General features: G+C 43.0%; 1 protein-coding gene across 1 annotated transcript in view; it reads right to left on the bottom strand.

Annotated features, from left to right (window-relative positions):
* Window positions 1-1604: 1604 nt before the first annotated feature.
* SF3A2 (splicing factor 3a subunit 2) overlaps window positions 1605-22156 on the bottom strand; it is a 28386-nt gene continuing 7834 nt past the window's right edge. Inside the window, exons 2-9 of the mRNA XM_077475972.1 lie at window positions 16210-16371; window positions 13760-13831; window positions 9554-9600; window positions 9358-9467; window positions 9217-9266; window positions 6366-6506; window positions 5317-5385; window positions 1605-2262 (exon numbers count right to left, since the gene is read on the bottom strand). Of these exons, the coding sequence (XP_077332098.1) occupies window positions 1705-2262; window positions 5317-5385; window positions 6366-6506; window positions 9217-9266; window positions 9358-9467; window positions 9554-9600; window positions 13760-13831; window positions 16210-16335 (1173 nt within the window). The 5' untranslated portion in view covers window positions 16336-16371 and the 3' untranslated portion in view covers window positions 1605-1704. The remainder of the gene's footprint in view (window positions 2263-5316; window positions 5386-6365; window positions 6507-9216; window positions 9267-9357; window positions 9468-9553; window positions 9601-13759; window positions 13832-16209; window positions 16372-22156) is intronic.

Consider the following 22156-nt stretch of genomic DNA (forward strand, 5'->3'; position numbering starts at 1 on the left):
CCAATGCAGCCCATCAGTGCCCACCAATGCAGCCCATCAGTGCCGCCTAATCAGCGCACTTCAATGAAGGAGAAAAATGACCCGTTTGCAAAATTTTATAACAAACTATTAAACATGATTATTTTTTTTGCATCTTTTTTTGTTTGTTTAGCAAAAAATAAAACTCCCAGCTGTAACTAAATACCACCAAAAGAAAGCTCTATTTGTGGGAAAAAAATGATAAAAATTTAATTTGGGTACAGTGTTGTATGCCCGCGCAATTGTCATTCAAAGTGCATCAGCGCTGAAAGCTGAAAATTGGTCTGGGACTGAGGGGGGGTTTAAGTGCCCAGTAAGCAAGTGGTTAAAGATATTAAAAAGTAAGGGTCCCAACACTGAATCTTGGGGTACACCACTGATAACCTTAGACCATTCAGAGTAAGAATCGTTAACCACTGCTCTGAGTTTGGTCTTTCAGACAGTTTTCTATCCATTTACAAACTGATATTTCCAAACCTGTAGACTGTACCTTACACCCCTCTGTCCAAGAGAATGGGATACTTTCTCATACAAGTACATGGTAGAGCAGGCACATATCAGGAATATCAAATATTGGATTTACATTTTTTTTTTTGTTAAACTGTAGTGAAAAAAAGAGCTCCATCCTCTTGACGTGCTACATGTACTTTGTCCCATTGAGTGCTGCACAATATAAAACATTTGTAAAAGTTCTTCTTTAACAGGCATCTCTGTTTCTAAAAATGAAGCAGTTGGTGATAAAAAAAAAAAAAAAAAAAGCCTAAATATACTGAACTACGAGCACGGGAGTTCAGTTACCCAAACTAAATGCATGAGGAAAACACCAGCAGTGCAGTCTGGAAATAGCAGCCACAAAACCAAACCCAACATTGTCCCAGCAAGCCCATTCTAGGGTTCCTAGTGTTTCCCTTGAAAAATCTTTGTGAGTAGCCCCCAATTTAAAAGCACCCGTCATCCACTTTATAGCCCAACCTGACAAGAATGTACACACCGATTTATTTGGAAGGGAATCAAATTTTCAGTGAGGAGGTTTTAAATGCAATTGTGGATAGACCAACCTGTATGTCCAGGTCTCTTTCAGGATGGGCTTGCAATATCTAGACCAATGGGGTCCAGGTACAATACTCCCAAGCTAGGCCGAGGAAAGGCTGATCTGGGTAGCTGCCATAAAGAAACAGCACAAGCAGAGGTGTAACAGGGGACCTTGATTAGACAACAAAAGCTTGAAGAATCCAGGGAAAAACAGTAGAGCTGAAGAAAAGAGGTCAGTTCTACTAAGCCACAAGCAAGAAACTGAGGCATGCTGGGTAGGGACCGGTTACACTGGACTGGCCTACAGATTTTTGTTTACCACTGGCCAGTCCTCCTGTAGGCAGCAGTACATCCTGAAAGCATATGAATACCCGACTATAAAAAGATTATGTAGTGAAAAGAGGGGCAGAGTATTTAACTACAATTAGGTTGGTGGCAGGGTTCCTTAACAACAAACATTAAATATATTAGTGGAAAATCTATTTGGAAGAAATTGTGTATACTGTATGAGGAACAGAACTACAGTCACTGAGTGTGAAAGAATAAATACAAGCTTTTGGTAAATGGTTCATTTTATTTTGTGACAAACAGAAAAAATAAAATTCTACAAAAAATATCAAATGTGCACATTTCTGAGAGACAGCACAGATGGAATCAATTGGTTGGAGGTGGTGGGGGAATATTTGTAGGTCCTTCACTTGGCAAAGGTGGCCTCATCATTGGAGGCATAGGTCCTGGAGGTAGAACTCCAGGTGCTGGAGGTGGTACACCTGGAGCAGGAGGAGGAGGAACTCCAGGAGCAGGTGGAGGGGGAACCCCTGGTGGAGGAATACCAGGAGGTGGTATTCCAGGGGGAGGAACTCCAGGAGGGGGAACAGCAGGGTTGGGAGGTGGTGGCGGTACACCAGGAGGAGGTACACCTGGAGGTGGCAAGGTTGGTGGTGGGACAGGAGGCGGCACACCAGGAGGTGGAACACCAGGAGCTGGAGGAAGTTGGGGAGGTGGCCCTGGTGGTGCTGGTGCCCCAGGAGGAATTGGTGGCATTGGCATTCCACCTGGTGGTGGTGGTGGCATGTTTTCTGGCAAGGGTGGTCGAGGTGGCATCCCATTTATCAGTGGTGGAGGTGGAGGCCTTTTGACACCAGGAGGGGCAGGGGGGATGCTGGTAGCTGTTGGAGGCTTTTCCATCTTGAAATGGAACTGCAAAAAGAACTGAAAGTGAAAGGCACAGTGTTAATAACCCGATATCGATAGAGTGAACAACTTAAAATTACCCAGGCAAAAGTTCCCCTTTTGAAGAAAATAGTTTATGCAGTCAAAGGGGGCCAAGGAGGTATTAAACTATGTAGATGGTATATTCAAAATTTTTTAAAAGCTGCAGTTTTTAGTACCTCTTGGGGCTGCTTGACTGTATATGTAAATTTCTTTAAAAAGGATAAACTTGGCCTTTAACCTTCATTCATGATGACTCGTTAACTTTAAAGCGGTTCTGCACACATATTAATAACATTTTCCCATTCTGTTCCCTCTAGACCGTACATTTGATAATGCCACCGTTTTATTTTTTTTGATTAATCTACCTTATGTAATTAGTAGTATTTGATTTTCATCCCCTGTGGCGATGGGCGGTCTCTTGCGGGGATCAGCATCACTTCCTGCTGAACCCCGCACTGTCTCCTGGGATCTCGTCCAAGTAATCCCAGGAGACATTGCGGCTAATACAGCCGAAATCTCGCGAGATACATATAACCTCACTTTTCATTACTGCAGCCAAGCAATACAATGTAGATAAAGGATCAGTTCACCTTCAGTAACATGCACAGTGCACTCTCTCATCTTCTCTAGCCGAGCTTCAGCAGGAGAGAGCACACTGGGTGCATGTGCGTTTTGAACCACATGGAGAGAACTGTAGCATTCAACCCCTCCTGAAAAGGAAAAAAGCAGTATGGGATGGGGGGGGGGGGTCAAGGTGCATGTGTAATGGGTGCAGGTGCTGCATTTGCAAAAAAAGAGGAGCGCTTGTATGTACGATTCGGGGTATATAAAATAGCATAAGAGGCTTTTAAAAAAAATATTGCTGAAAACCCCCCCCCCCCCCCAGTGTGTGTGCAGGGGGACTACAAGGAGTTTGATAACTGGAGAGATTCTGGTACTTATGTCAAAAATATTTTTGTTCTGAATACATAACTGGATTAATTGGCTTTTTTCCCCCTTTAGAAGCTGCCATTGCTGACTTGTATCTGAAGTTGCCTGCTTTGGGTCTGTTCAGGCTTTAACTATAGAGTGTCACTGCCCTGGAACATGCTTGTACAGTGGGGGAAAATGATTTGATCCTCTGCAGGTTCCGTGAGCTTGCCCAGTTGCAAAGAAATGAAGGGTCTATAATAGTTATCATTTGTATATTTTAAACGATAGAGAATCAACAAAAAATCCAGAAAAAAAAAAAGACACATGATACAAAATTAGTCCTGTCATTTTAAGAAGGTGCCCATAACGAAAACTTGATATGTGTATAAAAGACACCTGTCCACAGAATCTTTCTTCCATTATAGACCTGCACAAGGCTGGAACGGACTACAAGACCATCAGCAAGAAGCTTGGCAAGGAGACAACCGTTGCAGCGATTATTTGCAAATGGGAGAAATGTAAAATAACCATCAATCTCCCTCAGTCGGGAGCTCCATGCAAGATTTCACCTCATAGGGTAAGGATGATCATGATAAAAGTGATGGATCAGCCCAGAACTACACAGGAGAAGCTTGTGAATGATCTCAAGGCAGTTGGGACAACAGTCACCAAGCAAACCATTGGTAGTAACAATACGCCACCATGGATTGAAATCCTGCAGTGCCTGAAAGGTCCCCCTCAAGAAGGCACATGTACAGGCCCATCTGAAGTTTGCCAATGAACAAGTTAAATGATTCTAAGAATTGGGAGAAAGTGCTGTGGTCAGATGATACCAAAATTGAGCTCTTTGGCATTAACTTGACTTGCAGTGTTTGGAGGAAGAAAAATGCTGACTATGACCCTAAGAAGACCATCCCTACAGTCAAGCACGGAGGTGGAAACATTATGCTTTGGGGCGGTTTCTCTGCTAAAAGGTACAGGCCAACTTTGGTGCATTGAGGGGCCAATGGATGGGGCCATGTATTGTAAAATCTTGGGTGAGAACTTTCTTCCCTCAGCCAGAACACTAAAGATTGTCATGCTGGAAGACCAATGACACAAAACATACTGCCAAGGCAACAAAGGAGTGCCTCAAGAAGAAGCACAATAAGGTCATGGAGTGGCTAAGCAAGTCTCCAGACCTTATTCCTATAGAAAATGTATGCAGGGCTCTGAAACTTCAAAGTTGCCAACGACAGCCAAGAAGCCTAGTGATACTAAAGTTTTGTTTCTCTTTTAAAAATAACAAAAAATCTCTTTATTTACCTGTTCTATGCAGTAATTTTGCCCGGATTTTCCTTTTGTCAGGTCCCTCCCTCCCGTTGAGTGGCCCCACAGCAAGCAGCTTGCTATGGGGGCACCCGAGCCAAGTTGCAGCTCCGAGTGTCCATTCAGCCATGGAGCTGCGGCCCGCACCCACCCCTTTTCTCTCCTCATTTGCTGACTGTTTGACAGAAGTGAGAGCCAATGACGCCACACTGCTGTCTCAGCCAATGAGGAGGGGAGTCCTTTAGATCTGTAAAGAGTGGACCAAAATCCATCCTGAGATGTGTGCAAACCTAGTCACTAATTACAAGAAATTTCTTACCTCTGCGCTTGCCAACAAGGGTTTCTCAAAGTACCAGGTCACGTTTTGATTGGGGATCAAATACTTATTTTACTCACTGAACTGCAACTCAATTTATACCATTTTTATCATATGATTTTTTGTGATTTTTGGTTGATATTCTATCCTTTTAAATACCTATGATTAAAAAAAAAAATAATTGATAGACCCTTCATTTCTTTTTAAGTGGGCAAACTAAAATCTGCAGGGGATCAAATATGTATTTTCCCCACTGTGCATATTAGGCATACCAACCCATTATATGCACATGCTTGTTCTAGGACAGTATCTAATCAGTTAATTTACCTGACAAGTTCCTTGTAAACCCTTCCAACCCAGAATCTGGCAATTAACATTCCACAGCTCAAGGCATTGTTCGTTATGTCAGTTTCAATAAAAAAAAAAAAAAAGTCAGAAGTTTTCGTCTTTGAAATAAGTTTCCCTAACAGGGCTTAAATCACCCTATGCCACGCCTGATAAGGCTGGTAAGTTACCTGTTTAGTTTCTCTATTCCAGTGTGTCCAGAACTTCCCTTCAATCTTGTCAATTTCTCTGCTAGGAACCTATACAAGAGAGATAAATATATAAGTATACAAAATCAGACTACTGTAGATTCAGAATATTTCACTGCAGAAAAAGCAGCTTCTAAAAAAAAAAAAAAAAAAAAAAAAAAAAAAAAATATATATAAAAAAAGGTGAAAAAATAAAATTGTCAAGACAGGAAGTCCTAGATATAGCCATTCCTCTAAAAAAAAAAAAAAAAACAACAAAAAAACACCCCAGCATCAGTGGACAAACAATACCCCATCATTGGTTATAAATGGGAGGCCCCATTGTTGGCATCAATACGAATAATAGTTTCTGGCATTGATGGTGTCAGCTGATGGAATAGTGGTCCAAAGGGCAGATTAAGGCAAGCAAAGGGCCACAGTTTGAACACCACTGCTCTATATAGACAAATATGAGATGCATGTATAATATTTAAAAAGTACACTTTTTAAATTTGTATTAAAGCATGAGTCCGCCGTTTTATTTTTATTTTTTTTAAAAGCCAGCAGATACAAATACTGCAGCTGCTGACTTTTAAAATAATGACACTTACCCACCCAGCGCGCCCGCGATGTCGGCACCCAAAGCCGATCTCTCGATCGTCTCTCGGGTGCTGCCGCCGCCATCTTGGGTATGGGAATCAGGAAGTGGAGCCTTGCGGCTTCATTTCCAGGTTCCCTACTGCACATGCGCGAGCCGCGCTGCACAATAAGGATGGTCCCCGCTGTCTCTGGGATCCGTGTGTTTCCCAGCAGGCAGCGGGGGACCTTCGGAAAGGGGCGTAGATTCTGCGGAAAGGGGCGTAGCTTCTTCAGAATCTACGCCGGAAGTGGGTGCAGATACCTGTACTGTACAGGTACCAGCACCCCCCTCCCCCCTGAAAGGTGCCAATTGTGGCGCCGTGGGGGGGGGAGGGTTCCAATGAGCGGAAGCTCCACTTTAGGGTGGACCTCCGCTTTAATATTTTCTTGGATAAAGACAGGAAGCGACTCACCTTAAATGCAATGGTTTCATAGGGCTCTGCTGCCATTAAAAGATACTGCCAACGTCTGTCTGGTGGTTCTATCCTCTGTTCATAAGCAGACATGAAGCGGTGTCTGGGCATGATGCTCTCTGCTATTTCTGGATAGTCAATCTAATGCAGATTAAATATAAACATGCAATCAATTTACCAGCATTAAACAGAAAAGTGCAGGATAACTTACTATATCACATTACCAGGAGGTTAAAAAGAGCTCAGAGTGAAAGTGTAAGGTTTTTAGAGAGGATATATAGCTTTTTATCCACCACAGATGACCAATCTCCCATGAGATTGTGGAGCCCTATTATTAACCTTTTTTCTGACACATTTCTTTCTCCCCCCCACCCCCCAATTTATCTTGCTTCCTTTATACTTTCCTTTTTGAGCAAAAATGCATTCTCTGACAAAAAAAAAAAATCAAAAAAAAAAAAATCATTGACGCCCTGCGATCCAATGCCATAGTCTAAATCTGATCTGGCCTCTCAAGAGCCCTATAGATTTTACCTACAATGCCAGAATGACACACAACCCTATCATCACTCATACATAATTACATTCTTTTTATTAACCTTCACATGGTCTTTGAAAAGACATTTACAAAATGCATATATTTTAATTGTTTCCATTCCTACTGTACTGTATGGAAGCGACTTGATACTGGTACAATAGGTCTATCATTATAGTCTCTGAGAAACTACAAATTTTTAAGCCTTCTTAATACTTTTACCTTATAATTTTGTCTATTCAAATGTAATAAAAAGAGAAACAAATACTGTATTTATCTGCGTATAACACGCACTCCCCCCCCCCCCCTAAAATCAGGGGGAAATCAGGGGTGCATGTTATACGGCGATCCCCCGCTGTTTCTAAGACTTTTTGCCCTTCTCGGCAGCTTCCGGGTTTTTTCGGCCGCACTCGGCCATTCTCGGTTATTTTCGGCAAGCCGACGAGAACGGCCGAGCGTGGCCAAAAATAGCCGAGAACAGCTGAAGATAGCCAAGAATGGCCAAGTGTGGCCGAAAATACCCGGAAGCCGCCGAGAACTACTGAGCGCCGCCGAGATACACAGGACATCCACTCTGCATCTCGGCGGTGCCATTTTTAAATGGAAAACACACAGAAAATGCTGACAAGGCTAAATGGATGGCCGCAAATGACACTGACAAGGCTAAATGCAAGGCTGCAAATGGCACAGACAAGGCTGAATTGGGGGCATTTAAATGTAAGTTTTTTTCCTTAAACTTCCATCCTAAAAGTTTTTTTCTTTTAAATTCCCTCCTAAACTTAGGGTGCGTGTTATATGCCGATAAATACAGTATTATAGCAGCCTGTAAGCTGCTAGAGAGCTTGCCGTGACTGTACAATTACTCTGTGTCACTCAGTGGAAATACGCTCGCCACTTTATTATTAGGTACACCTTGCTAGTCCCGGGTTGGTCCCCCCTTTGCCTTCAGAACTACCTTAATTTTTCATGGCAGATTCAACAAGGTGTTGGAATATTCCTGAAAGATTTTTGGCCCATATTGAAATGATAAAATCTGCAGAAACTGCATGATGCTTTCGGTTGCACATCCATGATGCAAATCTCCCATCCCATTCCACCACATCCCAAAGGTGCTCTATTGGATTGGGATCTTGTGACTGTTAAAAGGCCATTGGAGTACAGTGAACTCATTGTCATGTTCAAGAAACCAATTTGCAATGACTTGAGTTTTGTGACATGGTGCATTATCCTGATGGAAGTAGCCATCAGAAGATGGGTACACTGTAGTCATAAAGGGATGGACTTGGTCAGAAATAATACTCAGGCAGGCCATAGCATTTAAATGATGTTAATATGGTACCAAGGGTCCCAAAGTGTGCCAAGAAAATATTCCCCACACCATTATGCCACAGGCCTGAACCGTTGATACAAGGCAGAGATTGGATCCATGCTTTCATGTTGTTTATGCCAAATTCTGACCCTACTATTTGAAAGTTGCAGCTGAAATCGAGACTCATCAGACCAGGCAATGTTTTTTTCAATCTTATTGTTCAATTTTGGTGAGCCTGTGGAAATTGTAGCCTCAGTGTTCTGTTCTTAGCCGATAGTAGTGGCACCCAGTGTGGTCTTTTGCTGCTGTAGCCCATCTGCTTCAAGGTTGTGCATTCAGAGATGGTATTCTGCATATCTTGGTAGTAACGAGTGGTTATTTTAGTTACTGTTGCCTTTCTATCATCTCAAACCATTCTGTTCATTCTCCTCTGACAAGGCATTTTCATCCACATAACTGCCACTCACTGAATATTTTCTTTTTTTCCAGACCATTCTCTCTGTAAACCCTAGAGATGGCTGTGCTTAAAAATCCAAGTAGAACAGCAGTTTTTGAAATACTCAATCCAGCCTATCTGGCACCAACAACCATGCCACATTCAGTCACTAAATTCCCCATTCTTCCCGATTCTGATGGTTGGTTTGAACTTCAGAAAGTCATCTTCACCACGTCTAGAAGCCTAAATGCACCGAGTTGCTGCCATGTGATTGGCTGATTAGCAATTTGTGTTACCAAGCAATTAAACAGGTGTACCTAGTAAAGTGGCTGGTGACTAAGCTATAAGCCTCAGAGGTGGTTCATAGTTTTCTACCAAATACAGCTGCCCCATATACTGTACATAGTTACAACTTATACACAGAAACAAGGTTTTTAAAATGTAAGACATAATACAATTTAGATCAAGCTGATAAAACTACATATATCTCTGAAGAGAAAATCAAAAGGAATGCTACATATCAAACATCACATCCTGTACCTCAACTGCAGTAAGAAAAAGAAAAATCTGTTACCTGAAACAGCAATGACTGCTGTCCCACCTCAGAATCCCTCTGTTTTGTCACTGTAAAAGTAGAATAGAAAATGTTAAACCTAAAATGACCAAATGTAACTGACAGCAAGTGTTGATACAGCAAAACAAAAGCAGGTTTTACCCTTATATCCAGGCCGTCCAATCTTGACAAACTTTTTGACTTCAACTTTCACTTTCTCAGGTGCTGGCTGTGCAGGAGCTTCTTTAGCTTCCTTTGCTGCTCTCCGAGCCCTGACAAAAAAAACAAAAAAAACACATGTGAAACAAATGTCTGATATCAGAATAACTGCTCGCAAAGTGTGCAATTGACTACTTACAAATTAGTCTGATGTTTCTTTCCTTGTGTGTGGGCCAGGTAGCTTCCCTAGTAACAAAAAATAAAAATTATTATGGTAAAAAGGTAAACCAAGGAATAATAGAAAGTGTAACCGTATGTATGCCGTAAGGACTATATTAGACTTAATGTTGATAGTTATCACTTTACAGTTATAACACAAAGCAGTAAGTTAAAGAAAAAACAAAACAAATACTGGAACCAAAAGTTGAATCAGATACAACATATATGTCACAGCATCATAAACCCTATTAAACCGTAAACAATTTCTTTATTGCTAGCAACCAAAACAATGAAAGTTTTAAAAGAATGTTGCTACTATGACAAGTGACCCAACATTGTTTTTATGGTAATGCAAGAGAGGACTAAGAACTATGTTAAAGACAGGAAGTATAGTACAGTAACCTATTAAAAAGCAACCAATATTTAATTGATCCAACTTCCTTAATCATACTGTAACAGATTTTAACTATAAGCCCTGGTTCACACTGGAGCTTTTTGACATGCGAATTGACATGTCAAATCGGCAGCAATTGCTGTCAATGGCACCATCCTAATTGGTGCGACGCCGCATCTGAGGCGCAACACCGATTTAAAAAAGAAGTTTCTGTACTACTATTTGCGATTTTGGGATTCGATTTACATTGACATCTGTGCAGAAACCTGCACAAATGTCTCTGAAATCAGGTCCGAAATCGGGACTGACATGCGGGAGAGAAATCGTGCGAGTTCAGCTGAACTTGCATGGCTTCTTTCCTGCAGCTCAGTGTGAACCTGGGCTTAAGGAAAAAAATACATTTCTATAAGTGCGATCCGAGGGAGTAGAGGGTAACCTGACTCCACGCTGCAGATGGCAAAATCATCAAGAGGAGCACAGCAAGCAGCCTCAGAGTTTTTAGTAGAAAATGAGCTGGGGCACAGAGTACAACGGGACTGCCCTGTGTGTCTGGGATCAGAATCGGACATGAAGCAACATATAGGCTCAGGGTAAGAGGCAAGGCCTCAGGTACTCACTAAACATATACAGCTGGTAGCAGGTTCCGATAGCTGCAGGTGACCAAAGTCACTGAAGGCAGCAGAAGGAATAGATCAAAGAAGGTCCTAGTGGCTCTTTGCAAGAAGAAGCAGCATAGGGGAGAGGTCTCCCGGAATGCTTGCTGTATGGAGGAAAAGCGCATGGGCAACACTCCAACCAGCAAATGACATCAACACTCAATCCCACAGAGTTAACTTCTGTGGCTAAAATGCTGGGGGGAAAAAAAATAGGATTTTTTTTGTACTCACCGTAAAATCCTTTTCTCTGTAATTCACTGACTGACAAAGCTTCTCTCTTTATACCATTGGGTTGTTATGCCACCTTCAGGAGAAGGCTAGGCATTACACGTTAACATATGATAATAAAACTAGAACTTTCTAGTTCCGCCCAAAGGGCGGTCCCTTAGGTAACAACCCCTCAGCAAGCTGCTGCAGCCTCAGTACGTCAACAAGCAGTATAACGTAAAGAAAATATGAGGGGCGTGTGCTGTGTCAGTCGGTGAATTACAGCGAAAAGAATTTTACGGCGAGTACAAAAAATGCTATTTTGTCTTATATTCACTGACTGATACAGCTTCTCTCTTTATACCATTGGGACGTCCCCAAGCAGTGCTCAAATGAGGGGTGGGAAAACAGCATAAAACTTCATCCACCATGGCATGTGGAACGCCAAATTCTGGTCCACCCCTTGCTGAAGAAACAGCAGCATCCTGGATATAGAAAAGGAGCGCGGATTCGATCCTTCCTCCCCACACATGGAGATGTAGGCCTTCCAGGTACGATGGTATATTTACCGAGAAGATTTCCATGCTTTCAACATAGTTGGGATCACAGTGTCCGACAGACCCCAGTTCCTCAACACCTAGCCATAGACACAAATCTCGGCACCTTCCGATTGAGACAGGAGGCCAGAAGATCCACGTCTAGTGTGCCCCACCGCAGGCACAGTAGCCTGAACACCTCCGGATGCAATGCCCAGTCTCCTGGGTCCAGCATCTGACCACTTAAGATAGTCCACCTGCCAGTTCTCCACACCCGGGGATGTAAATGGCTGACAGGGCCGGTACATGTCGCTCTGCCCACCGAAGTATGTGAGCGACCTCCCGTGCGGCGACCAAGCTTCTTGTTCCTCCTTGGTGATTGACGTATGCCACAGCAGTGGCGTTGTCTGACTGGTTCCTCATTGACCATGTGGAGAGGCATAGCCTGAGCATTCTCAGCTTGAGCAGATTGATGGGCAACTTGGATTCCTCCGTCGACCAGAGGCCCTGAGTTGACTGAACTCCCATCACTCCACACCAGCCGAAAATCACCGTCCATTTCAGAGGTAGGAACGACTTCCCGGACTGAAGTACCGGGGACCTCAGCCACCAGATCAGGGAACGCTTGACTAACTGGCCCACCTGGTTCTGTCGATCCAGGGACAACAGAGATTTGTCCCACTTTGTCAAGATCTCCTTCTGCAGGACTCTGGTGTGGAACTGGGCATATGGTACTGCCTGTAAAGAGGCCACCACGAGTCCCAAGACTCGCATGCAGAAGCGCAACAACGATCACTTGCGGTTCATCAGCAGTTTTACCACGGCTCTGAGAGTCTGAAGGGAGAAACACTCTCGCTTCCCTGAAGTCCAGCAGCAAGCCTAGATACTCCAAACGCTGAGTCGGTACTATCACCGACCTTTTTTAGGTTCAACAGCCACCCAAATTCTTGCAGGGTCTGCATGGTGATGATCACATCCTCTTAACTCTGAGGCGGAAGAAGCTCTCAGGAGGAAATTGTCTAGGTAACCCATGATCGGGAAGATCTGCTGATTTTATCATGCAATCATGTACAAGCAAAAATGCTGTTTTTTTTATTTTCCTTGCATGTCCCCCTCAAATCTACAGCAACTGCACTTTAAGTGCAAAGTGGATTTGCCTTTAGTAAATAAACCCCCTTTCCCACAATGGACAAAAAAATAAAAATAAAAAAAAAAAAGTAAAAAAGGACCATTTATATTTACTTAAGCTGTTGGCAGTTCCCCACAATTTTCATGTTCCTGCAGAGCAAAACTATTGGTAGAATCCTTACCATATTACACTTTGGGTGTGCTGGGTGCCTGCATCTGCTGCCACATGTTGTGGTTCTATCTGCTGGCCTCTGTGGCACTACTGTATTCCGGACTGGTGATGCAGATAGATTCAAACCACATGGCAGTGGAAGGAGACATTTGACACTCCCGGAAGTGTTGGATGCTGAAGATTCTGCTGGCAGTTTTTTTCTCTGGGCAGCATAACCAAGTATAAAAGGTTGTCTTTTGCAGAGTTTTTTTTAAAATACACGACAGTCTTTAACCAGGTAAGGCCCTATTTTATCTCCTGTAATTATTCTGGGTGCACATTTGTGGGCTTTGCAAGCCAAGATCTTGGTCTGTGCAGCAGTTGCTTGCACCATTTACTGAAAAATTTGTAGTCATTCAATGGGTAGATGCTAAGAACAAAGGTTCAGGTACTTTATTTTAATTTCACATTTATTTTAGATGTGTTCAAAACTGTGAAAGTTGATGTGGATAAAACAAATTAGTACATTTAGAGTATAGTTAGCTCTTTTATAATTTTCCATATTATCTTGCTATTGTGAGAAAAACGTTGGTGTAAATACTGAATCTTGCCTTTGATGTCCATGTGTTGCAATACTGGATAGACTGGGAAAGTCACACATGGTAAACATTTTGCATACACATTGAAACCTTGCACATGCTAAACAAGATGATATGGGAAGCACACAGAAATTAGGATGACTAACTGGGCAACTAAATGTATTTGTAAGGGCTTGTATACATGTCAAACGTAGCCTTTTCTATTCAAATACACACATTCACATACAAAACAGAGCATTTATCAAGAAAAGACTGACCTGCTTCCCTGCAATCCAAATGCACCTCAATAGGATATGTGGTGTGCAAAAAAAAAAAAAAAAAATGCAACGAAAGCTGAATGCAGCCCCCAAACTTTCATCCATTAATGTAATATGGAAATTGCTGACCTGCGTTCAAATGCGTGAAAACAACTGTGTACACAAGCCCTATCAAATGAGTAAAAGTGCTAGCAGGAAGGAGGTCCAAATTCATCTCCAATGTTACACTGGACCCCTACAACGTGGGATTTAACTCACCTCATTATTGTGAAGGGTAAGGCATAGTTTGCATTCATATGAGCCCAGATGATTTTTCATAAAATAAGGGTCCTGAAAAAAAATAAAAAACAAAACACACGTAAGTAGGTTATTTAATACCTCAATTCCAAATCCCCCCACAAATGTATTTCATAAACCGTAAAAAAAAACTCACAGGATGTCCTCACATTTTTGGGTTGAATGAGAAGCGTCATCTGACCCCAATTACTTTTAGAGGCAATTTTTGTTTTTGAAGATTTTATAATGCAGCTGGGTGACCATATAGCCCAAAGTCAGGCTATTAACTGTGATGGTAAAACTGTCTCTGGCTACTGATAAAACTCAAGTGTATTTTCACTTTTTCAATAAAATTTGAAAAAACCCCATTACATATTTATAATGTGTTTCCATGAAAGTGGAAGTAAACCCTCCTATAGTTTTCAGCCAAGAAAGCCATCTTGACCTCTGTTTAATCTACAACTGCCATGATGCTGCACATGTGATCAGTTACGACACCAGCCATTAGATGGTTTGACAGTTTGGTTGAGAGCACAACCAATGGGAGTGTTACATTTCCGGCACTTGCTGGGAATTAAACGGTTTTATGGATGGTTTACTTCCGCTTTAAGGTGAAGCATGGTCAAATTTTTTGTTTGCTCTACTTCTCCTAAAAATCACAGGAGTGCAGTTCGTTCTGCAAGCTTGTTATCCGTTTTCAGCCAACAGCTAAAGTCGGCTGATCTAACTCAGCCAGTCCAGGCACTGGACTGATCTCAACTTTATATTTGGGATCCACCCAGAAACCTGGACTGGCAGATGGCTCAGCCTTTCAGGGAGCTACCGTTAGTCTGAGCCAGCCGCTTCCGCCCCCTCCACAGCCCAGAGCTCCAGAAAGCAGATGACTGTCAGTCAGGGCACTCTGCTCAGAATGGAGGGGACAACTGAGCGATCAGTTACATTTGAACGCTCAGTTTTCAGTGTAGAGGGAGCGGGGTACAGATACAGCATCAAATCAATGTTGCATCTACCTAGGCGAGTATGGATTTTTATTTTATTTTTTTAAACCCAAAACCTCTCTTTTAACACAGCATTCACCAATTCTTCCCTTTGGATATGTCTCAGGAAGAGCTGTTATGGATGACCGCAACGTTTTTTTTTTTTTGAACATCAGAGTGAGTCTGTCCTCATTAACATACAATAAAAGCAGCCTAACCTCGAAGGATCCATTCACATGGGTGGTCCACTAAGCAGACTCAGTTTTGCTCAGCAGGAGATCGCTTGGCTGATCCCTGCTGAGAAGGTGGATGACAGATCCGTCTGCGCTCACTGTGCAGAGTGGAGAGGGACAGAGTCCTGCTCTCCCCTATGGGGAGATCGGGTGAAAATGGATTGCCTGTTTGTTTCCGATTTAATATAATCCAATCCTCCAGACGGATAATAAGATCTGCCTGCACAGTACAGTGTTAAGTATAGCAAGCACAGCTGCCCATCCCCCCCCAACAAAGACAATTTAGTAGGATTACTCTTTGCTGGAAGAATCCTACTGAGGCATTTAAACAAAAGGTAAACTGGATTAAAAAATAAATAAATTTGAAGTTATGCTATGTGAATGGTGTCACATAATAAATATAAAGTCGGTGTTATCCCAAATTGCCTTAAAAAGTGGAAATACAATTTAAACGTTGTAAAAGCAAAGACTAGCTAAAAAGAGTGTATGATTCCAAATAGTCAAATAGGTGGCATCAGCTTAGTCTGTATGTGCTATGGCAAATTAATTAGAAAACTAACAGACACAGTGGGGTTGATTTACTAAAGGCAAATCTACTCTGCACTGCAAGAGTGCACATGGAAGTGTAGTCGCTGTAAATCTGAGGAGAAGATCTGAAATGAGGGGAAGTGATGCTGATTTTATCATCCAATCATGTACAAGCAAAAATGCTATTTCCCTTGCATGTCCCCCTTGGATCTACAGCGACTGCACTTCTAATTGCACTTGTAGTACAAAGTGGATTTGCCTTTAGTAAATAAACCCCAGTGCTTGTGTTTTACAGGGCATTTATAATATCCTGCATCATCTGTAACTAACTTCTAAGTTTGTATTTTCAACAAATAATCCCAGTCACTGACCATCAACTTTACAAATGTCAAGGCATCATGCACAATGGTTTTAGTCATAAAAAAAATAAAAATAAATGGAGCACATAACATCCCAAAAAAGCTCGAATTTTTATGCCTGTGTGTATTTATAAACAATAATGCACATTTACTATACTGTCCATCTTTGCCTTTTAATGCAAGAATTTTCAGCCAGAAATCCACCGTTCATATATCAGTACCGTGTGCAGGTACCATAAAAGTATATTCAATGTTTTGTTCATGATGAAAACAAAGTGATCAACTAATCTCACTGCTAACAAACCCCTAAAAATCAACCCCTTAATGTTGAATACCTTGTTAATATCAATAGTCTCTAAGGCCAGCTGTCGGAGACGTTCTCTTCTGTCCCTGTTGCTTTCGGAGGCAGAAGCAACTCCGCCACTGCCGGTTTTGCCACCGGCTCTGTGTTGGAAATCCATGGTGGAGGTTCAAGGGGGACAAGCTAAGCCAGAAACCTGTAAAGAAATAAAGAAATGTCAAAAACACTTGTGTATAGAGATATTAGGCCACTGATACTTTGCCTCCAGTAACCCCTCCCCAACCACCCTTACCAGTCTTCAAACCAATGCACTATTGACGTCTCAAAATCTTGTGAGCTGGGCCCAAGCATGGCCTACTTTTTATTCGATACTATGAAGAGTCTGTACTCTGGTAAAGTAGGAACTCCCAGTATAAATGAATGGAGAAAGTGCAGCGCATTCTTAAACCGATAATAAACCCTCCATTTTTTAAGTACTTACAACAGTTGATTGAATCACTTACAGTCTATGTAACTTCTTTATCATTTAAAGGATAAGTTCACCTTTTTGAAAAAAATATAATAAATGCACTTTTTTTGCAGGTAAGAAAAATGTGCATTTATTATTTTTCCTTTTAGAGCCTGTAAAGCATGCACGATTGCTGGTGCCATGCAGGTCTCCTGTGTACCATACATCTCATACGGGCAGAAAGATACACTGACAGGAACAAATTAATGAACTACTACATTGCTCCACAGAGCCGTGATAGTTCATTTGGACCTAAAAATCAACAGCCCCTTAGGATGTCACGGTTTGTAGTTCATTCACACACACACAGCTGTGTGAATGAATGACCGCTGGGCAGCACAAGGTCACGCCGATTTTAAAATGTGACAACTAGTACAGTAAACTTCTTTCTGTACTGCTGCCACAGGGATGGAGGGGGGCATTGGGCAGCGGCTGCAGTGTTGGGAACACGTAACATGTCCCACCCTAAAAACGGGTGTAACACGTTGACAAAGATGAACCTATCCTTTGCCATGTTCCAGCCTAAATTGCCATGACTGTTGCCCCAGGTTTCCTGTTTCAGGGTGTCTGCTTTCTCTTACAGCATCCTATGGAGCCATGCTTGCATTCAGGCAGCTGTTTCTCCTTACATTGTGCATTAATAGGAACACGTAGTCTAAAATGGCATGATACTGCCCTGCTTCTCTCTCCTTCCCTTCTGTTACCAATAGACTGACCTCAGACTGCACAGTTCACTCTTAACCCTTTCCTGTCAAAATTGGAAGTTCAGGAAAGCAGCACCGAGAGAGCAGGTGCCAGCATCATTGAAATGTTGTAAAATGCTGGGGGTAACAAATTTCAAAAAAAGTTTACTGGAGAATGTTTATTTTATTGTGCTCATTCTCTTAAACAAAAACGATGAGGGTTTACAACGACTAAGCTTAGAAGATTTTGAAAACTTGCCCTGTAAACAGAAGATAGGTGCTCTGAGAGGGCAAAGTAGGATGAGCTGAGGAGTGAAAGAACTTCAGTTTTACTAGTGTGCATTTTGAAGATAAATTGCTCCGCTATAGATATCTGAAGACTTGTTTTAACAGCTTCAATACAGGACACTTTTACCCCCTTCCTGCCCAGGTCAATATTCAGCTTTCAGCGCTGTCACACTTTGAATGACCATTGCGCGGTCATACAACACTGTACCCAAACAATATTTTTATCCTTTTCTTCCCATAAATAGAGCTTTCTTTTGGTGGTATTTGATCACCTCTGGGGTTTTTATTGTTTGCTAAAAAAAAGATCAAAATTTTTGACAAAAAGTTTTTCTTAGTTTGTCATAAAAGTTATTTTCCCCTTCAATGACAGGCACTGATCAGCACCGATAAAGTGGCACTGATATGCACCAATAGGCGGCACCGATGATGAGGTAATGAAAGATTACTGACAGGTGTTACTGCTGGGCACTGGCACACTTTATTGTTGGCACACTGCTGGGCACTGATTTACAGGTGATTTGAACAACTGAGGGGGCTGTGATGATAATCAATGTGCCGCCAATCGTCTCTCCCTGTCAGCGTGAACTGAGAAATGCCATTTACCGGCACTTCCTGGTTCATGCGATGATCACATGTGATTGGTCACAGGTGATCACGTGGCAGAGACAGTCTCCTTATCAAGATCGGAGATGCGGCGTGTTAGAATGACACGCCGCGATCGCGCTCTGGCATGTTATCCTGCTGGACGTCATAAAACCATGATAAAAAATAGGATTTTTTTGTACTCCGTAAAATCCTTTTCTCTGTAAATCACCAACTGACACAGCTCCTCTCTTAGCCATTGGGTTGTTACGCCACCTTTAGGAGAGGACTAGGCATAACATATGAAAAACACAGAACTTTTAGTTCCGTCCAAGGGGCGGTCCCTTAGATAACAACCCCCCAGCCTGCCATGCAGCCTCAGTATGTCAAAAAGCAGTATAACGTAAAGAAAAATATGAGAGGCGGGTGCTGTGCCAGTCGGTGAATTGCAGAGAAATGGATTTTACAGCTAGTACAAAAAATCCTATTTTCTCTTATATTCATTGACTGACGCAGCTCCTCTCTTTAGACCATTGGGACATCCCAATCAGTGCCAAAACGAAGGCTGGGAAAACAGCATAAAACCTTCATCCATCATGGCATGTGGGAACTAGTATAAACTTTACCCACAAAAACGAGTGTGTGGAATAACCACCACAAAAAAAAAACAGGGTGCTCCCCAACAGAGAGACTGTACCCTCAAACCGCACCAAAACTGCGGTAACAAATGCAACAGCGCATTAACTTAAATGTACTGCGTTTTTACCCAAAAAAAAAAAAAAACAGGAAAAATATTTATGTGCAATTATACAGCCGTCTGCAAAATTTTGAGGATAAAACAGGCATCAGCCGATGCACTGGCATCTACCTTGTAGAATTTCGGAAAGGTGTGAACAGACGACCAGGCCGCCGCTTTACACACTTGAGCGACAGGCGCTTAATGTCGGAAGGCCCAAGACATTCAGCTAGCCCTTGTGGAGTGGGCCGTGACCGGAAAGGGGGGGGGGCACCTACCCCTTCAAGGCGTAGGCCTTTACTACAATCTGTCTGATCCACCTGGAAATGATGGCTGACCGACATGCCTTTCTTCGGAACAGCCACCGAAACAAACAAGGAGTCCGACTTCCGGAAGGGATCTGTGGCAGGCAAATACACCCTCTGAGCCCAAACCACGTCCAGGGAATGGAGGGCTACCTCCTTAGGAAGTGTCGGCTTAGGACACAGAGATGGTAACACAATGTCTTCATTGATGTGAAATGCCGAAACCACCTTTGGCAGAAAAGAAGATTGCGAATGCAACATTGCAGGACAAGGCTGCCAGTTCCAAAACCCTCCTGCCCGAAGTAATGGCCACTAGAAAGACCACTTTCCGGGAAAGAGTCAACAGAGGGATCTCTCTGATATTTTCAAATGGCGGTTTTTGCAGCGCCGATAACACCAGCTCAGCAGCCACATGCAGCATCCCTCACAAGGGGGGGGGGGGGGGGGGAGAGATAGGAAGAGAAGAGAGGGAGTTAAGGGACCCCTGAATCGACCTCCCCAGGGAATGCCCAGCTGCTTAGCCCCACCAAAGCAGGGAGAGCTGTACTTACCGGTCCTGCAGAGCTGGGAGACATTCCATCACAGACCCACTCTCCGATCAGTACGGGGTGGCTGTTGGCCCGGCACATTGTGACGCAGACATCAGTAGCTCGGTCATATGTGTGTGCCGGAGCATTAACGCTCACCAACCAACCCTGGAGCTGAGGTACGTAGTGGTTGACCCAGCGCGTAGCTCTGGTCTGCACACGCTCGCTGGCAAGGCTGGGGAGACTACAAGGATAAGGGTATCCAGCCGGCTGTTGATAGCAGATCACAGAATCTTTAGTCTTGCGCAAATAGCAAAACTTCTGCAGAAAAACATGGACCAATGGGCCCGCAGGGTTCTTAGGTCCTTCTTCACTATGCAAAATAAAACGGAGGCTGCATGGCAGGCTGGGGGGTCGTTACCTAAGGGACCGCCCCTTGGGCGGAACTAAAAGTTCTGTGTTTTTCATAACATGCTAGTCCTCTCCTAAAGGTGGCGTAACAACCCAATGGCTAAGAGAGGAGCTGTGTCAGTCGGTGAATATAAGAGAAATAAAAAATAAAATGAAAAATGTTTTTTTTAAAAAGTTCGTTTCTGACAGTAAATTTTGTAAATAAATATTTTTGTTCTCCTTCGCTGATGTGAACCGATGAGGAGGCACTTATGAGGAGGCATCAATATGCCGCACTGACTGGCAATGCTGGGGCTGAACTGATAATCAGCGCTCAGATTATCTGTACACGTCTCCCCTGTGAGGAGATGCCGCTGATCGCCTCACACAGTGACAAGAGTGTGAGGCGAGAAAAGCCGACAAACAGCACTTCCGTGCTTACATGCAATATTGGACACTGCCGATCACATAGGAAAACCACTTGCCGACCAGCGCACGACGATGTATGTCGACAGAATGGCACGGGCAGGCAAATGGGCGTACATGTACGTCCCTTTAAATTTGCTGCCCTGCCATCGGGAGCACGCCAGCGGCCAAATGAAGAAATGCCGTTGTAAACAGAATTTCTCCATTCTGCCTAGCAACTAGTGACGCTGATCTCTGCTCCATGTGATTGGAGCAGAGATCAGTGTTCACTAAATGAAAGCCCAACCCCCCCCCCCCCCCCCCCACAGTTAGTAACACACCCCTAGGAACACTTAACCCCTACACTGCCACCCACTGGTTAACCCCTTCACTGCCAGTGTCATTTACACAGGAATCACTGGATTTATATAGCGGTGATTACTGTATAAATGACAATGGTCCCAAAAATGTGTCAAAAATGTCCGATGAGTCCCCCACAATGTCGCAGTCACAATAAAAATTGCTGATCGCCGCCATTACTAGTAAAAAAAAAAAAAAAAAAATTATTAATAAAAATGCTATAAAACTATCTCTATTTTGTAAACGCTATAACTTTTGCGCAAACCAATCAATAATCGCTTATTGCGATTTTTTTTTACCAAAAATATGTAGAGGAATACATATCGGCCTAAACTGAGGGAAAAAAATGTTTTTTTATATATTTTTGGGGGATATTTATTAAAAATAATGCGTTTTTTTCCAAAATTGTCGCTCTATTTTTGTTTATAGCGCAAAAAATAAAAACCGCAGAGGTGATCAAATACCACCAAAAGAAAGCTCTATTTGTGGGAAAAAAAGGACGTCAATTTTATTTGGGAGCCGCGTCGCACGACCGCGCAATTGTCAGTTAAAGCGACGCAGTGCCGAATCGCAAAAAGTGGTCTGGTCTTTGACCAGCAAAATGGTCCGGTCTGAAAGTGGTTAAGAGCCGAGATCAGGGTTGTGGCGTGTCCGCACGAGAGTGGCGACACTGGGGCAACGTCATACGACATTGCCCCAGAACGAAAGGGGATCCCGTCTCATTTTACTATACGGTGGGCGGTAGGTAGTCAAAGTGATTGTAGTCTTTTTTTTTTTTTTTTTTTAAAACATGTTATGTTATACTTACCTGCTCTGTGCTGTGGTTTTCAGGATATCCAGGTCCCTCGCTGGCGCTCCTGGCCTCTTGCTGACTCCACAGCAAGTAGCATGTGGGACACCCCGAGCCGCTCCTCTGATGTCCATTCAGAAACAAAGCTGTGGCTTGCTGCCACCCACCCCCACATCTAATCACTGACTTTGATTGACAGCAGCGGGAGCCAATGGCGCCTGCTGTTGAGTCTTGACCAATCAGGAAGGAGAGACTGGGACAGCCAAGGCTCTCGTGTATCATCTCTGGATCAAGATGGGGCTCAGGTAAGTATTAAGTGGGGCTGCTGCACACAGAAGATTATCTTAATGCATAGAATGCATTAAGATAAAAAAAAAAACTACTGCCTTTAGAAAGCATTTTGCTAT

Source organism: Lithobates pipiens, unplaced genomic scaffold (assembly GCF_037356315.1).
Source record: "Lithobates pipiens isolate NorthernLeopardFrog02 unplaced genomic scaffold, aLitPip1_a1.2 Scaffold_13, whole genome shotgun sequence".
Classification (NCBI taxonomy): Eukaryota; Metazoa; Chordata; class Amphibia; order Anura; family Ranidae; genus Lithobates; species Lithobates pipiens.